The sequence below is a fragment of the Diachasmimorpha longicaudata genome, chromosome 5, assembly GCF_034640455.1.
Source record: "Diachasmimorpha longicaudata isolate KC_UGA_2023 chromosome 5, iyDiaLong2, whole genome shotgun sequence".
In the NCBI taxonomy this organism is placed as follows: domain Eukaryota; kingdom Metazoa; phylum Arthropoda; class Insecta; order Hymenoptera; family Braconidae; genus Diachasmimorpha; species Diachasmimorpha longicaudata.
The window spans coordinates 4,655,963-4,676,126 of NC_087229.1; the positions used below are offsets into that span (position 1 = coordinate 4,655,963).

The 20,164-nt window shown below is 41.5% G+C and overlaps 1 protein-coding gene across 3 annotated transcripts in view; it reads left to right on the forward strand.

The window, feature by feature from the left end:
- Window positions 1–20,164, forward strand: part of LOC135162349 (homeobox protein homothorax) — a 291,410-nt gene that overhangs the window by 267,449 nt on the left and 3,797 nt on the right. For 2 of the 3 annotated variants that reach the window (XM_064120707.1, XM_064120708.1), the window contains 2 exons: window positions 3,988–4,046; window positions 19,519–19,687. In XM_064120707.1, coding sequence (XP_063976777.1) covers window positions 3,988–4,046; window positions 19,519–19,685 — 226 coding nt within the window. In that variant the 3' untranslated portion in view covers window positions 19,686–19,687. The remainder of the gene's footprint in view (window positions 1–3,987; window positions 4,047–19,518; window positions 19,688–20,164) is intronic. The other variant, XM_064120709.1, reaches the window with a different exon arrangement.

Genomic DNA, 20,164 nt, shown 5'->3' on the forward strand with positions numbered 1-20,164 from the left:
CTCGACACATCATGTTGCGCTAATACGAAGGAAAGTATCCGGTGGAAAGGGCGAGCGGAGACTGAGGGGAAATACTTTACAACAGGCGTCACCAGTCGGCCCATAGAGTCCGTGACGATGGAGTTTAAGAGACTTGGTACAAGCTGACGCCATAGGACGCCTAGGACGAAGGGTCACAGGTACACAAGGGTGTTAGAGAGGGTGTATAAGTGATCATTGCAATGAGCCTGACCCCGAGAGAGACCATGGGTGCTGTCGAGGAGACGATGGTGGCCAGTTGACAATCGGCTGCTGTCGACGCTTGCGACAGCTGTGAGCCCAATAACTTCCATGCCTGCCTGTTACCCCTCTTAACCCTCGGCTCCTCGAATATGTCCAAATTTTCTAGGGGTATGGAGGACAGAGATGTCTATTCCCGTCGTGGCAGAAATTAGTCGACATTTAACGGGCGCAGCAGACTGTCCGACATCCACTCATGCACTTCAAATTACTCTTGACGATCTTGCGGTGAAGTGACGACACCTGAACCCTTCATTCACCGGTGAACACCTCATCATCATCATCTTTTCGATTCAATAATTGACTTCTGAGTATCAATTTCTCATAGAAAACACAAAACATCAGGATTTCGAACGACTTCGATTCATTAGCAACAGTAAAATTGACTATCCCAGGGAGTTTGCTTGCTCTGTCGTTCCCATGTAATAATGATGTTTTGATGTGGGTGAGAAAGGGGTGAGGAAACCCCCATCGGCTGCAGCTGAAGTGCACGAGAGGAAGGGTGAAGAGAGAATGAGGGAGACAGAGAGTTTGGCCACGTATCGACTGCAGTTAACTAATGGAAGCTCTCCGATAATTGCAAACGGCCTCGTGTTCACGTACGCGGGACTAAATGTTCTATATACCCGGGCGACAGTAATCATCGTTATTTCTCCCACCAAACATAACCAATGTACCCCCCTCCCCCCCCCCCCTTCAACCCCGTTCTATCCACGTGCACGAAAGTTATCTATGGCAGACGTGTTGCTTCACTAGGTGGTTATTCCGCTTTTTCGAGGGCAAATTCATGTTTTCTGTTGGAAAAATCATATCCGCGGATACATTTATGCTTTCCATAGAAAGAGTCGATAATACTCGATATTATCGAAGCACAAATTCCAGTATTAGCCATTGAAATAGAAGGAATCATCGGCATTGGTAACTTGAACTTAATTCAGCGTCAATGAGACTAGTGATCAGCTGAATTTGGGAAAGTTTTGACTGTAGTAAGATGTCATTTTTATGGTCATTCTCCTCGGCCAATTGAGAAACATCGAAAATACTTTGCAATGTTTTTACACTGGCTGGGACCTGTCGATCGTATTGATCGTGTTTGATAAACATCAGCAGAAATCATCAGCAAATAGATGTTTTTTTTTTCTGAGAAAACAACATCGTTTGAGACAAGTCATCGTTTCGTTATCAGGAGTCAATGATTCGTGATACCAAAGCCCCACTTTCTTGTTCTTCCATTTTTCTACTGTGTTTTGTTACATTTCTCCCCTCCCCCCAATTCATTTCTACTTTCGTTGAAAACACGTAGAGTGACTCAACGTATTTCTTTATTCAGTACTTTTCTTAACGCTCGAGTTTATATGGCGCCACTTTGTATGGCCACTCCTCGGATATCAACGAAAACTGCATTAAAAAAGGGGGAAAAAATAAAAACGAAGAGAATGAAAGGTGGAGGGCGGAATAAAAGTGTTGCATCATGCTGATCACTGGTGTTTGACACAAAAAGAATGCTTGTCATGGTGTTCCGAAAGCGATAGTAGAATACGACAAGGGCATGAGCCTATAATACCCGATAATTAAGGAACAATGGGAGAGAAAATTTCGACAATTTACGGACTGAAAATTATTGAAGAGTGTGATGATGGAATAAATAAAAGACAGACGAGTTATTTCATCTGTAAAATTTTATCGCATCGCCGGGTTAAGTTTTTCCGGGGGTTAGCGAGATGCGACGATATTTTTTTCAACTTGTTTTTTTTTACTTCTCTGAGTCTCTCTCTCGTCGAGTGTGCGAGCCGCTTGGCCAGTCGGCTAGTTGAATTCTGTCTTTTCTACCCGTTTCCATCCCTTGAAAAAAAGAGGAAATGAAACTTCAACCGGTGAGCAGGAGAGAGAGTGAGAGAGAGAGAGGGAGAATCAGAGAAGTATGGTGGTACGCCATTGTTCAAGCGATATTTCAGTCGAGGCAGGGGAAGGGTGGGTTACAGTGTAGAAGCCCAGGGGGAAAAGGAGTGGGTGAAGTGAGGAAAGGGGGTGAGAGTCAGCTGGCTGTGACATGCCGCCTACGCCGCCAAAGGGGAAACGACGAGCGCTTTAGGAGAACACCCAAGGCTGAATAAGGGAGGAAAGCTGAGTAGAGCGGAATTTCTACAATGATATCCAAGGCCTTGACTGAAGATAACAATAAACGATAATGTATCTCCATTTACCTTCTCGTAATACATCAAAATTCAAAAGTTGAAATTAAATTTCAACAAAAATCCGGGAAAATATTCACTCATTGAATTCACGGTAGACCCTCTCTACTAATCCCATCTGAAGTTTCTTTACCACCCCGTTAGACAAGATCTTCGACTTACTTTGGCTTTTCTCTCCTCGCGCCATCACCTCCCTGCACCACTAGCTACATTCAAGCCCCTGGAAAAGCGAAGCGAAAGAGGAGTTTAATAATTATTATTCATAAGACTCTCCCGGGAGTCGGCCAGGCGTGAGACTAAGCAAGAAAGATGTGCCGCAAAACAAGGGTCTCACTTCCCATTGCGTACCCCACACCAACCATCTCAAACCCTCCCCCTTTCACCCACCCCCTCCTTCCTTTTGGCCCCCTTGAGCCACCCACATCTTCGCCTCATCCCCCCGAGAATGCGCGTGCAAGTGGGCTGACTCCATGGTATGAGGTTATACTTGACTCAGTCGAGCAGAAACCCAATCACTTCCGGCGTCTGCGCCCATTAGGGCGCCGCGACGCTGACGTCGGCTGACATACCACCCTCCACCACCCTCCTCTTCCCACATTTTCTTATTTTCTTTTCTCTGTACTCTGTTATCTCGTTCCCTCTGCCTTCTCTCGCTAGGTTTTCTACCCCTTCGAGACACCCGTGAACCGCAGTTCCAAACTCTGCTAACACCACAAAACAGACCACGATTCTATTGTTCGATAAGCACTCATCCGTGAGCCCTTCTCTCGCGCTTTTCTTCATCCGAGCTAATGACGTACCACCCATTCGACATTGTACGAGTGTTTCTCCTTTATTATCAAGCCCAATAACATGGGACTGATGATGGGGTGAGGGGATTATATGGAGTAGTGTGCCAGAAATGGGATTAATCAGTCCGTCAATTGAAATGGATCAGAAAAATAATGATTCATCGAATTGGTGGATAGCAGAGCGCAAGCAAGATAACGTTTTCCTGGTCGTTCTCCTCTCTTAATTCATTAACATTGAAAATACTCCAGAATGTTGTTGATTATACTCGATCCTATCACCGCATTATACTCAAAGTTGATGATAATTGTCCTGAGCTGTAGACGAAGATGACGAGTAGGTTCCAAATCACGAATTTGGGAGGCGAGAAACATGAAATTTGTCAATCCTGAATCAAATCAAATCATGACAACAATGATTTGTTGAATTTGGTAGACGTAAAACTGGAAGAAGAGGATGCTTTGTTGGTCATTCTCCTCTCCAATTTAATGAACCTCGACCATTATTTAGGATAATGACGAGGACGTCAAAGCCCGAGACTTCGTCTGTAGAAGTCATCAACACAGTTGACAACCACCAACCGCCAAAAACCGCGTAATTATAATCTGGCAGAAGCTCTGATCGCTGATTTTCCAGAAAATTAAATGCATGAGTTATTAAACTATGAATATAAAATCACCCACAACTTCTAACTAACTAACTAACTCCCTGAATATTTCTGTTACAGGTTTATCAACGCGAGGCGTAGAATCGTTCAACCCATGATCGATCAGAGCAATAGAGCCGGTAAGTCGAGCCCAGTAATACCATCAGACACTTATACACATGACACTAATACTTACACAGCTCCATTGAACTTTGCTGCATTCGGATATTCCGAGTATCCAAATGCTTTTGGCACGAGTTATCAGTTCATGTAGGCTCGACTCGGCATTACCTCCTCCATCCACTTGGAAGCGAAATTGAGCCGTAAATTGTTCCCAATGATTTCATAAATAAATCACAATCAATATTTTTAATCAAACCATGTGAAAGATGCAATCATTGTTGAAATGATTCATCCCCTGTAATTCTCATTAATATTTCATTTGAATAAATCGAATGACGATGCATTCTTTATTGTCTTAGTTAAGTTCGACACGTAACATGTTCATTATGGAGAAGATAATTAAATCACTGAAACGATCGAAATTCAACCAGAGCCATTAGCTTTCACATATTGTCTGTCAAATTACTGCCTCCCACCTCCTTCTTATCCCGCTAATCAGAATAAAACTGAGTAAATTTGGACAGACGTAAAACGATCATCAAGCAATGACAGTAACAGATAACCAGATAGATTGAAAATTTAATATCATTCCAATGATATCTTCAGGACATTTAACCGATTCGTCTGGGGGAGAAAATTTGTCCTGAAATCTCCTTCTTTCCGTTATTTTACGACGTGAGAATCACTTCGTTTGCAGTAAAACTAGAGGGTAGCTGAAGCTGAGGGATCTTGAACGGCAACGAAATGGGGAACAAGGGGTTGGGGGGTTAGAAGGCTGGATAACACTTGGATAACGGTGGGATAATTGGTAGCGGTGATCAGACGTAGTTTTATGGTTCAACAACATGCGTCCCACATCATGAAAATCTCGTATCTCTTTTTACACGCTTGGGTTGTTTAGGTGAATTGGAATGGTGTGATGATGTCCTCTTTTTCTTCGGGCGGAGAAAACTGGGAAGAGAAGGGAAAACAGAAGTCGTGAGGAAAAACTTGGGCAATGGCCGAAACTGAGAGGCGATTTTCGGTTGTTTTACGACTGCTCCGGTCATAAACACTCGGCGAGTTTACCGGTTGTTTGGTCCTTTGCGTTAAAAGAACGGGATACTTACGAGGGTCTTAGGGGGGGAGGGGGATTCGTGACTGTTAGTTAGGTACACGCGTTTTCTCGGGTAATCGTCTGATAAACATTTGGGATTTATTATGGCGAAATCGGGGCTCTCAAGGGTTCATCATCTTGCAATGGCATTGATTCGTAGACTTTTATTTTATTTCTAATTACGATATGAGATATATTGTGTTACGTGGAAATGTAATGGTCGGTCAGCTCTGTCCTCTACCTAAGGGTGCGTTCTATTTCTATTTTTTAAATTCCTCATTACACCTCTTTTATTAATAAAGTGAAATTAGAAATCGAATTAATATTTAAAAAATATTCAAAATTGTTCCCTATGACCCTCGCAACATAATTTGTTCTGTATAATGACGCAGAAAAATTCCAACCGGATAAATGTCGCAAAATAGTTACGGGGGTGTGTCCAGTCATAGATACGAAATGGAAACGCGGGGAGAATCAGGAATAATGTAGAGTTGTCGACGGGACGCGGTTGGCAAAGTGGAAATTCGTGTCCCATCCGATTATCATCCTCGAGTCAATTCTGATCATGAGTCTCATCCTGGGATATTCCCCTCGCGTATCTCTCCAATCTGTCCGCACGGGGCCATTTCATTTTCTTCTCTTGTTTTTTTTCCCTCTCTTCTGTGTCTTTTCAAGAGTATTTTGATACTGTGGTCATTGATTCCGGCTCGAAGGTTTTTTAATCTTTTAAAAATCATGGGGTTTTTTCGGTGAGGGGGAGGCTAGGGGCTACTCGGGCTATTAGGGGATGACGTATCGAATTGACAGTAATATGTAATGCATTACACCCGTGGGATGGTTTTTCCGGGACGAGGGGAATTAATTTTTCATGGGCCCGGGGAATTCTGAATTTCTCACTCTATTCTTCGTAAATTTCGAATATTTCCTTCCATATTCGGAATTACCAATTAATTAATTTCACAGACGAACCGGTGAAGAGAATATTGAAATCTCTCATTATTTTATTTGCATTTAAATATTTAAATATATTTCTATTGAATTTTCTTTTCAGCAAAGTAAACTTTAAGCCATTGAGACTCATATAAGCGCCGGAATTTTTAATAAATTTTTGTTATCAATCTGCAATTACCAGAGCTTAATCAAATTGTAATGACATTAACGCAATAATGATACGCGATTTTTTTCTCCCTTTTATTGATGAAAAATGACATTTTCATTATTTTCATTACCTTCAGAATCATTACCCTCTCCCCCCATCGCACCCCGTAATCCCAAAGAATTGCATTAACGCGGCAATGATGTATTTAAGAACCATCAGGCGACAACAACCCCACGTCCTCTGATGACACTCGACCCCGAACGCATCATCAATCATCCTTTCATTTCTCGGATTTCTTCATATACTTGGGGCCCTCACCGACCCCGTGAGAAGTCTTTTGCGATTTTTTACCAACTTTTTAACCGATTTTTTTTATCAATCCACATTACGCCTGACACTCACTGAATTTAATCAATCCCAATAAGTTAATTATCGTTTTGAAGACAGGACTAAAATGTTCAGGATGTAATTATCCGATAAATTAAAATGATGCTCGAATTTACGGTGGCATTCGGTGGACATAGCCTCCTAATATTCCGCTCATAAAGTCGTGATCCCTGTAAAATTCACCTCCCCTTTCAATCACGCACGCACGAGTGCACGACAGTTCCAGTATAAACTATAAAACCCCGGGGGCAGTGCATCATTTTACGATGTACGAGTGGCTGTCCCTCCAGATTTACCCGCTATCCCAGATTCCATTATATCCACATTTTTCATTGCTGTTATGGTGGAACGAATTTACTCAACAAGTTTGTAATTTTTAATACTTTTTTTTATGATCTTTCACAGTCACGGTTGCATGTCACTATCAAACACTTACCATTCAATTTATTCATGTTTTATATTTTTTTGATGTTCACTTGTGAAGGATGAACGTTGGATTTTTATTTTCTAGAGATTATAATTCCAGCTCAATGAATTCTGGGAAGAGAAAACATCACTTTTACATTTTTCATTGTCAATTAATAATTTTCTAGGCTATTGTAAATAAACAGTTAGACAATTACATTTGAAATATTTGGTGGAAAGACTCGAAATTTTCGACAAGAGAGTTGGAGGTTATTTTAGTACCATTCTACATTAACAAATCAATTAATTCATTAGCCCATCTACCCCGAATGTTGTCAATTCATCCACAAATAATAATAGTTCCCCATCGACCCCCTAGTACTCATAAAAGTCTACCTCAATCAGATCAAGATAAGATCCCCATTACTCCACACATCTGTAGTCTTTAAAATTCACTGAAAAAATAATCACGAGGTCTTAAAATTCACGTCAATGGCCCCTGTACTAATTTTATTGACACCAGTAAAGCCCCTCGTGTTGCTCCAGAGGCACTTGTTCCATCCTGTTCTCCTCAGCTCTTCTCCATCCCCCTTCGTCCCCCCGCTGATGCTTCTGTATCCAGAAAAGCTATTCGCATATACCTACATCTCCCCCGGACCCACTCTCTTTTCCCCAGAAAACGACGCTGTAAAAACGTAACTGCGCCCCGAAGTACCGTAAAGCTGTGACCGTACTAGTGCATTTTGTGATGATGCCAAACGATAACCTCCGCCTATGCTGGATACCCTGAATTTCTTTTGCACCCTTCACCCCGTGATTTCCATCATTATTCCCTAGTATTTTCAAAATATTCGGAATCACGGGGAATCCCCCTCAACTGATACATAAATATCGCGGTCGAATAGTCTCATCTTTTTTTTTCGTGGATACAATTTTTCGTGATTCCAATTCCCCAAAAGCCCGTTCAATTCCCACCCTTGTGGAATTTCAGGAGAATTTTTTTTTACACGGAATTTACGTCCTTCTTGCTTCGAAGAATAATGAGAATATTGAAAGTTTTTGGGGGGAAAATTGACTGAAGAAAAAATTAATATCTTTCAAGCTCTAATTACCTGCGGAGAAAAATATCCCAGAAGAGCCTTTAAGGAGCCAAAAAGATTTTTATAAAATAAATTCGTCCGGAAACACTTTATTATTATTATTATCATATTGTAAACATTCCCCGCGTCTTCTAAATATCACGGAAAGATATGATTCTATGTGAGCGATCTCATAATTAATGTTTAGGGAGTCTAAATTTATTTTTATTATTTTTGTAAAAACTATTACATTTATTGTACATTAGCAATGGTAAAAAAAAAATCAAATTATTGTAGAATCGAATCCGGCAATACTCTGTAGCCAAAATGTTCTTCTTTTCAATAGAGCCGAGGGGGCATTAAAAAATAAATAAATTGCTTACTTGTAAAAGACCCATATAATCACAATAAACATCACTCATTCACCGTCACATACACCTTGTCCCCGAGGTTTATGGTACATCGTGTGAGGCAAGAGAATATTTCTCACCTGTTCCTTTTGCCTCAACAATATGCGTAATAATTGTCCAAAGGGATTTTGCAAGCTTATTACCCTCGGCATTCCAACCGGTAGCTCACACGAGAGGTGGGGGTCACTGATGGGGAGCACCAGTCGTAGATCACCAACAATTTCACTTGAATTTTATTCTCATTGGATGTTTTTCCATTGTTGCTTTGGTCATTTCGAAGGCTGAACATGGAGAAGATACGCCTGATTGTCGTTTACGACTGTCAACTTTTGAATGGTGAACAGCGTCGAGTTATTTATTGCTGGGAAGGACACTTCTCAGTTGAGAATTTCTGTAATTTTACAGTTCTTACGCTGGAGAAATCTAGCACCGAGAATTGTTGAGTACGTTTAATAGAGTTTCCGTCATTATTGTTGAGGACGTAACGAGACTAGCGCTATTTGCTAATATGATATATCACGGTATTTATGAATAATTCACCCCTGCTCGTCATTCGCTAAAGCGTATTATGAAATATACTCGGATAAAAATGGCAGCCAACCTAAAAAAATCACTCCTCTTAATTCCGTCAGAAGCAGACTTTCAGCCTAGCCGAGCTCAAAATTATGATCGCAAACACCCCTTTCACCCAGAGCCCAGCTTCATTCCTAACCTCAACCCCACCCTCCGAAATGTCCATCCACCAAAAGAGAAATGGAATCCAATCTAAAATTCCCATGTCCTCCACTCAGCTTTTCCTTTTCATCGAATATTCCGGCTGGTGTTCAACCCATATAGTCCTGGGTTTTGGACCCCCAAGCGAATCAAGTCGCGGCCCATTCGTCACGCACTTGGTGAGAGGGACTTTGCCTCGATAACGCTCGCCCCCAATCCCCTTCCTCCCCTCTCCAACCCATGGAAAGAGGGGTTTTGTGTGCCCAGAAATCCCCTCTCGTCCCGTTTACCCCAGGCTATCTCCACCACTGGTCTTCCAGGCTCTTTTCTCCCTTGAATACCCCAGCTCCCTTCGATATACACAACGAGCCGTCCCACACACTCTATCTCACTTGACTCTGCCCTCATTCTCTCCTTCTCTCCTCCCTTTTCTTTTTTTTTTCCCTTAACGCGGACGCTATCAATCAAGCTTGTCAATTTGTAATGGCGATTCTCTGTGTCCATCCATGGATCCAGACGTAGTGGCTCTCTTATTTTTTTTTCTTCTCTCCTCTCTCATTTCCTTTTTCCACTTATTTTCCTCCAGGACTCTGGCTTTTTCTCTCCCTTCAATTTTTTTTCCTCATCCTGGATCTTCTCTATAACGGCCTGATGGGATATCACCGTTAGAAGCCACCATTGCTGGACAAACCGAGGGCTTTTGGCCACTGAAACGAGAAGTCCAACGTTCCTTCTTCCTCTTACTCCATGATTCGATGTCTCGGGGCTAAATAAAATAGATGTCCCGGGGTTAGAAATTGGGAGAAATTGCGCTGGTAAAGCTCATATGCTGTACTGTAGAGGGACCAATACCCGGGTCGTTTAGAGAGGACAACTCAGGAAAGACTGAAACCTCCCGTCGTCCCCCTTGTCGCTGAAGAAGCCCTGGGGAGTCTTCTGGAATTGCCTCCTCTCGACTCCCAGTGGACACTTTTCGTTCATGAAATTTTATCAAAGAAAAAAGTGTCCCAAAGTTCACAAAAAAAAAATGAGAAAATTGGTGATTTATCGTGCCCTTCTGATGGCTGTGTAGTAAAAGGGTGCTACAGGGTCAGACATCCTCAGGATTTTTGTCCCCTATTTGATGGTCATATAGACATCCCACTGGCGGTATCTCGGATTCGACGTGTAGAATATTGGCCAACTCCCGTCACGTACTGGTGATATAGAGTTACTTAGTGAGTCCACCTCCCCCCCTCTTTCGCACGCAAGACAGGGGTGGGTTGGATGGAGTTTTTTCTGAAAAGGTGTCTGCCATTTGGCGGGGGCTCCTGCACAGCATAGATCATACGTTAATTGAAATGGGGGCGGCGAGAGCGAGGTGGCGAATACAAACGACCGATTTATAGAAATGTTATTATTTGACGTTGTTAGGCCGTGATGTGAGGTGGGAAATCTGGAAGAAAATTGAGAGGTGATGGTTTATGGGGACAGGAAAATTGAGGGGTGTGAGAAATAGGTTCGTTGATTATTTTGATCAGGGTGAGAGGGTCTAGAAGAATTCATCTTCTGGGAGCTGTAGTCCTTTGATTATTCACCACCATTAGGGCTCCCGATGAGATCCAATGAAACTTCTCTGTGAAGACATCACCTGGGACTTCGAAAATCCGGAGATTCTTGGGACTATTCTAGTCTCAAATGTGATTCCAGGTTCATTTGTCTTGTTAGACTTTACTTATCCTGGTCTTCTGTACCTGATATCACTTTCCATCTGAGTCTTGATCTTCAGAAAAATCGATACAGATTATGAAATTGCGACGGTGCCAACAATTTCCAGTTTGATTAGAGTAAAGTCAGTGTCGGGTGAAGTCTCGTCCAGCTCCCATCGGCATCTGCCGACCATTGGATCTTCTCCGGAATGACTTGATCGTATCAATCTACTTACCCGAAGCATTCACACCGAGGTAATAGATCTGCATCATGACATCATTCTCAAGACGTTTGTTCACAATCCTCTCCCCTCCATGTCATGTTGCCCCGATCTAATCGATTGGTCTTTAAACTCCAAATTCTCACACGTGAATACAACAAGCAATTAATTACACCTCCTCCTCATCTCCAGGACAATCCGTACATCGATGAAAAGACACCATCGAATTTGTTCAAAAGCCACCAAACGAGCCTCATAAAACCCAAAATCCACGAGCCGTCAATAAAAATCTCATTTTACGTACCATCACTGAATTCACCACATCCACGAACATGGAGCGAATGGCCCCGTAGTTGAGGAAAATACAACTGTAATATCGATTTCACCGAAAGTGGATGGGTCTTAGTATCGCATCCTCCGATATCGTCCATGTAAACGAGCACCAGGCCCCCGTGGCCATCTCGTTAGGAGTATATAAATTGGTGGGGCAGGGTTCCTTGGCCGCGGAAATGGAGTCTCGGACGGTCACGATCGCCGTGAGAAGATAAGAGCCCCCCCCCCCCCCCCGCCCTCTCTTACCCCCGGAGAAATCCTCAACCAACCCCTCAACTGGACAATGTCGTCTGTGTACCTTGGGTATGGTGAATACTCACCCCTCGATGAATTCAGCGACAGTGAGATTTTTCATAGCGAAGATCACGTCCGGCATCGGGGGAGAGGATGGTGGCTATCTTATCGGACTCCTGTAATGGCATGGTCTATCTCATCTAGCGATGAGGGGGGAGGCAGGGGGTGAGTTGACCGCTGACCATATTCTCCCCTTTTGAATTCTACGTCTATGAGTATTTGGGGAAAAAAAAAATTATCTCAAGTGAAGAAAAATGGTTGGGCTCAGAGGGTAGACGAAAGGAAATTATTGATGGTCTTGGAATTGTGAACTACTCATCAGGATCAGCAATGAAATGATGTAAAAAGTGTTAGTTGTTTGTAGATAAGGGGAAGGCAGTAGATTGAAAAAATCCGGGATAAGAGACAAACATTGAAGATTCTTGAGTAGAAAAATATCTGTTTGTTGAAGAATTTTTAGGAATGTCGATTGAGAATATGAAGAGTTTGTAGCTCGTCATAATACTCCCTCCCCCCTCCTACAGACACCCATACAACATTCAATCCTGCTCCCATCGCTGTCGAAATCCAATTGGTGCAGATCATCTCAACGTTCTTACCGTAATTTTTTTGACTCCCCGAATGCCATCTCACTCCAGTATAATCGCATCCTCCATTCTTAATTACCATAATTTATAGCCAATCGGTTAATTAAAATATCTAAATACCATACGTACATTATAAGACGAAAGAAGTGGTATTCTCTCACTCTCTTTCACTCACGTTCTTTCCCAATGTATCTCGTATAATAAAACGCATGCTACGATCCATACCTTATAAATATTAAGTGGTTTATGGACTCGCGTTCCCTCCTTCCTCCATCGTATACGTCTGCGGTTCATCTCAATCCATTAATTATTTATCGCGTCAACTTATAAAGAGCCACTAGCGATTTTATTTGACATTGCCGATGCCAACTTGATTTTCGAACTGAATTCACTTTCACTTCAGTCAGATATACGTACGTATGCACGATATATGTCCAGTTGGATGTATTTATGGTGACTAGTGATTGACCAAAGAAGGTTCGGAAAAAGAAAAGCAACTAAAATGTTGATGATTGTAGTTGAATGCAGGAGGGGATGAGGAATTGGGTTAAAATATGCCAGCGATTCTTCTGAGATTCATTTCAATTCAACGATCATTGCATCCATAAATGTAGAAATTTTTTATCCACCAGATAACGTCACCAGGAAGAAGTGGAGAAATGAGAATTACAGAGCTAATAATTGTTGGTCTCATAATGTGTGAAGTCATGAAGAGTGTTCTGAATGTCCTGAAGATTCTCGTCTTTGAAATTTTTTGAAATTTATCAGTCTGCATTGAGGGAAGTGGTCAGTGTTGATGGGTAGAGTGTACCAGGTCGTCACGTTGTCTCGATGTACCCTATACTGAATATACCTTACACAAGGAAAAACTCTCATCCCAAAAGCTCGGCGTGTAGAAAGGGATACAAGAATGCTCCGACTCGGCTGGAGACTGGGCTGAGTAGGAAGAGGGAAGTTGCTTGCTGGAGACAGTGGAAGAAAAATAGCGGAAGTCATCGACCTCCAACGAGCTATATATCACGCGAGAGAGGTACACAAGGAGAATGACGGGGTAAAAGGAGAGCGCAAGGGAAGAGGCTATGAAACTGTGAGAGGTAAATGAAAAGGACGAAAATTCCCGTGAGAGACATCGCCGTTTCAATTATCAATTTTATTCAGTTTCTACGAGTCAACGATTTTGACGAAATGCAGTTGGTTATGATGGTGAAGATAGGGATGAATATTTCGCAAAATAGGGTAAAATCCTGCCATATGAATTATGATATCCGGCACATCCTGTATCGCATTCATGGATGACCAATAGTTTCATCGAGGAATTGTTGAAGTTTCCGTTACACATTTCCGTTTTCCGTTTCACCGAGAAACGTCCTCATTTCACCCTCCCAACTTCTCGCATAAACGCAGTAAGGGAAACTGTTGTGCCTCTTGGTTCTGCATCCCCTTTGCCATCAAGGGTTTCGGAATTAATGTCAAACGATTCAGGATGAAGAATGATGAAGAATTTCTCTATCTCCAATCGTGATATTCAATGGCCCGAGGCAAATTAGAAGACACCCCATCGACGCTCCAGCCCACGTATCCTTATCACAACGTTCCCCTCCTAATTAAACCGTCAATTTTGAGTCGCCAGAGGCAGCAGTAACTCGATGGTTATGCCTTCAAATCTCTGGGATGAAAGTTGGTTACTGAAACTAACTCCGGTAACTGATGGTTGTTAGGTAGAGTCTTCATATCTATCATGGCTGCTTGTGCTTAAACAACTTCCCTTCTTTCTTCCTCTTCTAGTCGTCGTTCTACGGTTTGTTACTAGACTTTTGTCTCTAGGTTCCTCTTCTTATCTTATTCCCTAATAGTAGAAAGGCACTGGAAAATTACTTACGAACAATTCCTTGATCGTCAGAGGTTATTTATCACAACGAGTGGCAAATCGGGTGTCTTCCTAAATTTTTTAGAAGAATCTTCTTTGAAAAATTCTTTGATCCAGAAAAATATTTTTTTATGACCTTGGAGCATCTTTTGGAATCACCAGGGAGGTCTTCCAAGGATCTTTCGATGATTCTGCTGGATATTTCTAGAATGATTTTCAACAGACAGAAAGTTTTCCACGCGGGAAAGGTCTCCGATGGACAAGATATTTGACTTCTCGTTCCTGACCATTTCTCACAGTCTTAGTCCAAGATATTCAAAGTCTACAGTAAACAAATAAATGATTGATGACTTCATAGAGCCTCGAGTAATAATCACAACTGATACTTTCAGAGTAGATTCTATGTATCTCGGTTATTTGTGGTTAAGAAACTCCCATTTCGGTCTTCGTCGTTCTCCTCCTACTTTTCTTTCCTCGCCGAACTTACTCACAGTTCATCCCCGAAGCTTCCGTATCCGTGATGGCGGTCGCCTCCATCGAGGTTTCCCGCCATAGAAGAGAGGACAATGCAACTTTCACGGTTAACTCCGAAGAGAGAAGCAAAACTCAAAGCAGTCGGTGTGTCGTCGCCGGAGAAAGTTCAGGATGTGGATCCCTCTCCCCCAGGAATTCCACAATCTCACACAGTCAGGTTTAAGGGTGGTACACCTCCTGGGTTGGCAACACTGAATATATACGGTATAGACTTCTCCCCTTTACTTTATTCGTTACTCTCACGGTTTACTTGTACCTTCCACGCTCGCTTGGTCTCTTTCCCTCAGCGAGAGTGCCAGGCCACAACCATAAGTTACTACTAATGTTGTTCTCGTGTTCAACGCTACCACCAGAGGGATTTCCTAACGTTCACTGTAGACCAGAAGGCTGACTACTATTTGTAGATCTTGAGGGTAATTTCATTAGATTGATCCAGGAGAAAAATTAATAATTGATTGTGGATTCATAGAAAATGAAAGAATTCGGGAACAAAATCTTCTATTTGATAATTTTTGAAATTGGGATTTTCTGGTATACAAAACCCATATCTGGCATGATATTTTCGTAAGAATTACGCTACCGTTGGTAATCATGTTTGGTTTTGACTGTTCGGGCCAAATTATCGTACCGTTTAGTAATCTTTTTCAATTGCGTGACAGTTATTAACGGCTTGTGAAAAATTAACTAACTGTTGGAGAATTTTTCTCGATCACTCAAGTAAATGCAAAATGCAACACAATTACCAAACGATACAGGAATTTATACTGAAATTCCCTCACCGCGTGTGTCAACACTCTTTACCGCACTTGTGGAGGAAGAAGCGAGTTCTTCTTTGACAAAAAAAGTTATTATTATGTAAAAAATATTGTCAACTTATCTGGTTCTACACTAGATTCTTCGCTGAACTCTATCGCCTTTTAGTGTCCCTTCTTGACAGTGATAAAACCGGTATCATTCGGAGTAATTTGCTCCGAAATTTGAAATCCCACTCTTCTGATTTATAATTTCAAGCTTTTCTGGTTGATCCACCGTCAGTGACCACAAATTTATCATCTTTAATGATGCATCCGATTAAAAGTCCATTTCGTGCGCTCTAACTTCTCTCAAAGAATATATATATAAGGTCTAATCTCGAAATTCTAACCTGTCACCTGACAATTCCACACCTCCTTTTCAATTTCATCCCCATCGCCAAGAGAATTGACGTACCATGAAGACGTGACGATCTCAGTTTCTACCTAATTCACATCTTCCAAATAATTCACATCCATCCCCCAAAATTGGGTTAAATACACCGTTGAACTTCGCCAATTCATTCTCCTTTGGAAGACGAATCACCCCTGCCATAAAATATGAAGTCGATGCACCCAAAGAGGTCCCTGGCCTCCATCCACACAGTATAAATATCCATTTCAGAATTGACCAGCTGGCACTGGTGCAGCCGTAACTCTTGATTCGTCGGGATGAATCTTTGGCTTTGTCTCTCCCCTTTTATAAACTGGGAATTGTTCCTCAGAGTCTTCTCAACGTTGTGGCACGTTCTCGGGTAGAAAATACCCCCTGTAACGGCCAGTCTAACGTGAAAATGACTCCCCTTTCTCGATCTCACCCCCTCGACCCCCCGACAATAACAACATCCCCGACGGTACACTTTCTCGCAGCTTAGCGGACGGCAATTAACGGCTGCCTCATTTACCCTCTAAATAAATTACGAAGGTACGCGAGTCACCGGCTAGATCCGGTGCAAAGGGTCCCACGGCGTATATGAGGGATGGAAAAATAGGGGGAGGGGGGAGGCAAATGGGATGAGCGGGAAAAAGCTAGCCCAACAAAACGGATACCCGGACTGATGCCTTCAGTGAGTTTATTGCATTACAACTTGTTTTTCCTCAACTCGCTTGACGAAACTCGTGTGTAAACTGCGTTGGGGTGACTTTGGGTTATAACGATTGACCCTAGCTTCAGGGTGTCTGAATAAATAAATGTTGATGGATTGAAGTGTTGTGTAAGACATCGAGGGAGAATTTCAGAATTTTTTTCAGGTCATTTTCCGATACATTCTATAGTTTGATAAGCAATCACTTCACATGAATATTTTTTCTAAAGTCGTATTAAGAAAATATTTTACAGAATTCTGAAGATGCAATTGTTTAATCTTTTGAAGATTTGAATATTATAGTAAGAAATTGTCTACAATTGGAGATTTTTTTTTGGTAATTTATACACTGAGAGAAAAATATAGTTTCACCTGTCTTATTTGTTTTGGAGGAACAATTGCCCGAAATTTCCATTAGAAAATCCGCTTTAAATTGTTGTCAGAAAAATATTTAATCGTCAAAATTGCATTTTTCTCTCACGCTAATCCAGAGACAGTTTATCCTTTTCGTTGACAATGTTGACGGTAAAAAATTATTCATCCGGAATTTATCATCCCTCACCACGGTCCCGATATTATTATGATTTTAGTCTCCTCCACACGACTGACACCGAGTATTCCTCAATTTCCCCACATTGTTGCCGCACCGGGAGACTCCCCACAGCGTTGCACCACGATTTAATCACAATCCAAGCGGGCATCCCTCGTTAGTGAGAATATCTCTCCGAGTGGCCATAATATCCCGAGCAACATTCCACGAGGATATCTGAACTCTCTCGTACTTTTCTAAACCCCAAACACCCGTGGATCTATAATCTTTTTCGCTGAGACCTAGGACAAAGTCAGAGCATGGTGTTCTCGGTGGTTCAGAAGGGAGAGAGAGAGAGACCAGAGTTCGGACTAACCTCGACTGGATCGCTCCTGAAAAACACTCTTAAGGGAGAGAACGTTCGCAATAATTGTGATTTACGGCCACGGCCCCGTGGGTAAAGCAAAACGCGCGGCACTCTCCGCTTCGTTGTTGCTACGTTTTCCTTCTTCTTTTTCCTTTACTCGACGTACTTTTTTCTATTTCACGTTTTATTCTCACAAATGCCGACAGCGAAATACCGACTGTTGCGATGAGGAAACGCCCGGGTCGTGATTGGAATCTCTTGGAAAATACTGGCATTATGATTTTTAATGAAAAATTAAGAGTGACAGATGATTTTTAACATCGGGACGATAAATTATTACCACAGGTTGTCAGCTATTGTATTTAATGATTTTGGTAGCTGAATTTCTTCGTAGAATTTTTTTTTCCATTCAAGATTTTTCAGAAATGTTAGAACAATCATCAAAAGACGCTCCAAACATCTCTCTGGTCACCCAAAAAAATACCTTTAGAAGATTTTCCAGGGACAACATATTCCCAGAAAATATTTTGAATTTAACTCAGGAGAAAATTGTTGAAAGAATCTTCTTTGATCATCTTCGGGATCTTCTTCTGATTTCGGAATCATCTTCGATAGTCACAAAATTTTGTATACCCGTTAGCAGAATCCTATGAATTTTTCAATTTTTTTTTCTTTCAATTCAACAAAAAATTACGATTTTAATCACCTGACGGCATCTCTTCCACACGAAAAAATCCTATATCTCAATGCGGCTGGACACCCACCCACTACCGTCACCCCATTCAACTTTCCATTTTTTTCCGGATTTAATTTCCTCCAGAATTCTTTTTCTCTCACTTTGAGGATATAAATTCGTAGAAGTACAGAAGATTAACGTTCATCGATAATACCGAGTGAAAAAAAAAGCAAAAGCCAATCGCGATTGATCGAGGTCGCCGTAGAAGTTTAGCATAAGAAAGAAACTATGGAATGAGTCTGGGGGAGGGGGAGGGGAGGCTGGGTTTACTCGCACAATGGCCAAATATCTCTATCTTTCTTTCGCATCGGAGTCCTTGCAATGGATTCGGAGGGGGGAAGCTCCGTCCAAGTGGATATAGGGTGGGACGCAATCAGTGCCCTTGATTTATCGAGGCAATATACATTAAGATACCAACATTAAAACTACCGGGGTAGTCGTTGATCCCCCCCCCCCTCTCCCTCCACCGATCCCGTTCCTCTCTTCACTCAGCCACTCTAGCCATTGGCGGACTTGCGAGAGCTCCATTATCGCTCTGGTGATGACAGGCTGGAGAATCGATTGAAAAAAGCTACTTCTTTGGGGTCAGACTCAAAGTTTTCGGAAACAATATTCAAGAAATTAGTGAAAATTCATTTTTCAAATGCCTGCGGTGGATAACATCTTTGGAATATTTTGCAGGAATTTTTCGTTTAAATGTTTCTGAAAAATATTTCTAAGGCTGTGATTTTTCGACTGTGGGAATGTAAATTTTTAAAAATCTTATGATTTCCAAAAAATGGTTGGCCAAAGACTTCCAATAAAAATTCCAAATAACACAATTTTTCAATTTATCAGGTAATAATTAAGAGATTAATGTCTGAAGTTGAAAAAATAATAATTTCGAGTGAATGATTGATAATTTTTTTTATTGATTGAAAAATTCAGAATTCTGGCTTTTAGTGGAGCCGTCAGGAGACAGTATCAAGACAGAATGTATCTAAATCCACCTCTTGTTAGGAATTGTGAATGAAAATTCCGCGATTAATTCGGGAAATTCGCGAAAAATGGAAATTATCCCCTGAAAAACACAAAAACACAGCACTTCGAGTCTTCATCGAGAATAAATCACTGGCTATCGATGACCATCGATCAAGTGATATTCGAGAAAACTTGGGGAAATGCCCATGTACTGTAAATGGGATATTGTAGAGGGGAAGACTCGACGTGCTTGTCCAGTTGTCGTCTGCCAATTACGGAACAGAGTTCTAACCGTAGTAACGTGTAGTGTTTCCGCCATTGTCCGCAGGTCCAAGCGGTGCATACAGTCCGGACGCGACGATGGGCTACATGATGGACGGACAAGCAGCCAGCATGATGCACCGGCCCCCTGGTGATCCAACCTTCCACAACCAGTATCATTATCCACCTGAATATTATGGACACCACTTATAAGGGTAAATTTCATCATTAATTATTTTATTCAATTAAAAGTTTAAAATTGTCGGTCCTTTCTGGTGGAATCCTGACTATTTTACGGAGCCATATATAATATTCTACTGTACGATTATTTTTCAGTAGATTTTAATGAACAGTTCTATAGTTTCACTTTTCGATTCGATTTCAATTTTTTTTAATTGTGAAATGAATAAATTGCTCTGGGAATTCCACTATTTGCGGATTACATCGTTCAATGAAAAGTTGAGAGAAGAGATTTGATTGACAGAATTTATGGATTGAGGATATATTTTTTCACGCAACTAGATAAACGGACTTTCGGGAATGAGGTGTTACCAATTATTCAATTTGATACAACAATTTTTCAATAGGAATTATATTAAATAATTATATACAAGTATCTATGGATATATACATACACATTGCCTTTTTCACTAGAGGAATTTTTTGAAAAAAAATATGGGCATTTCATGGCC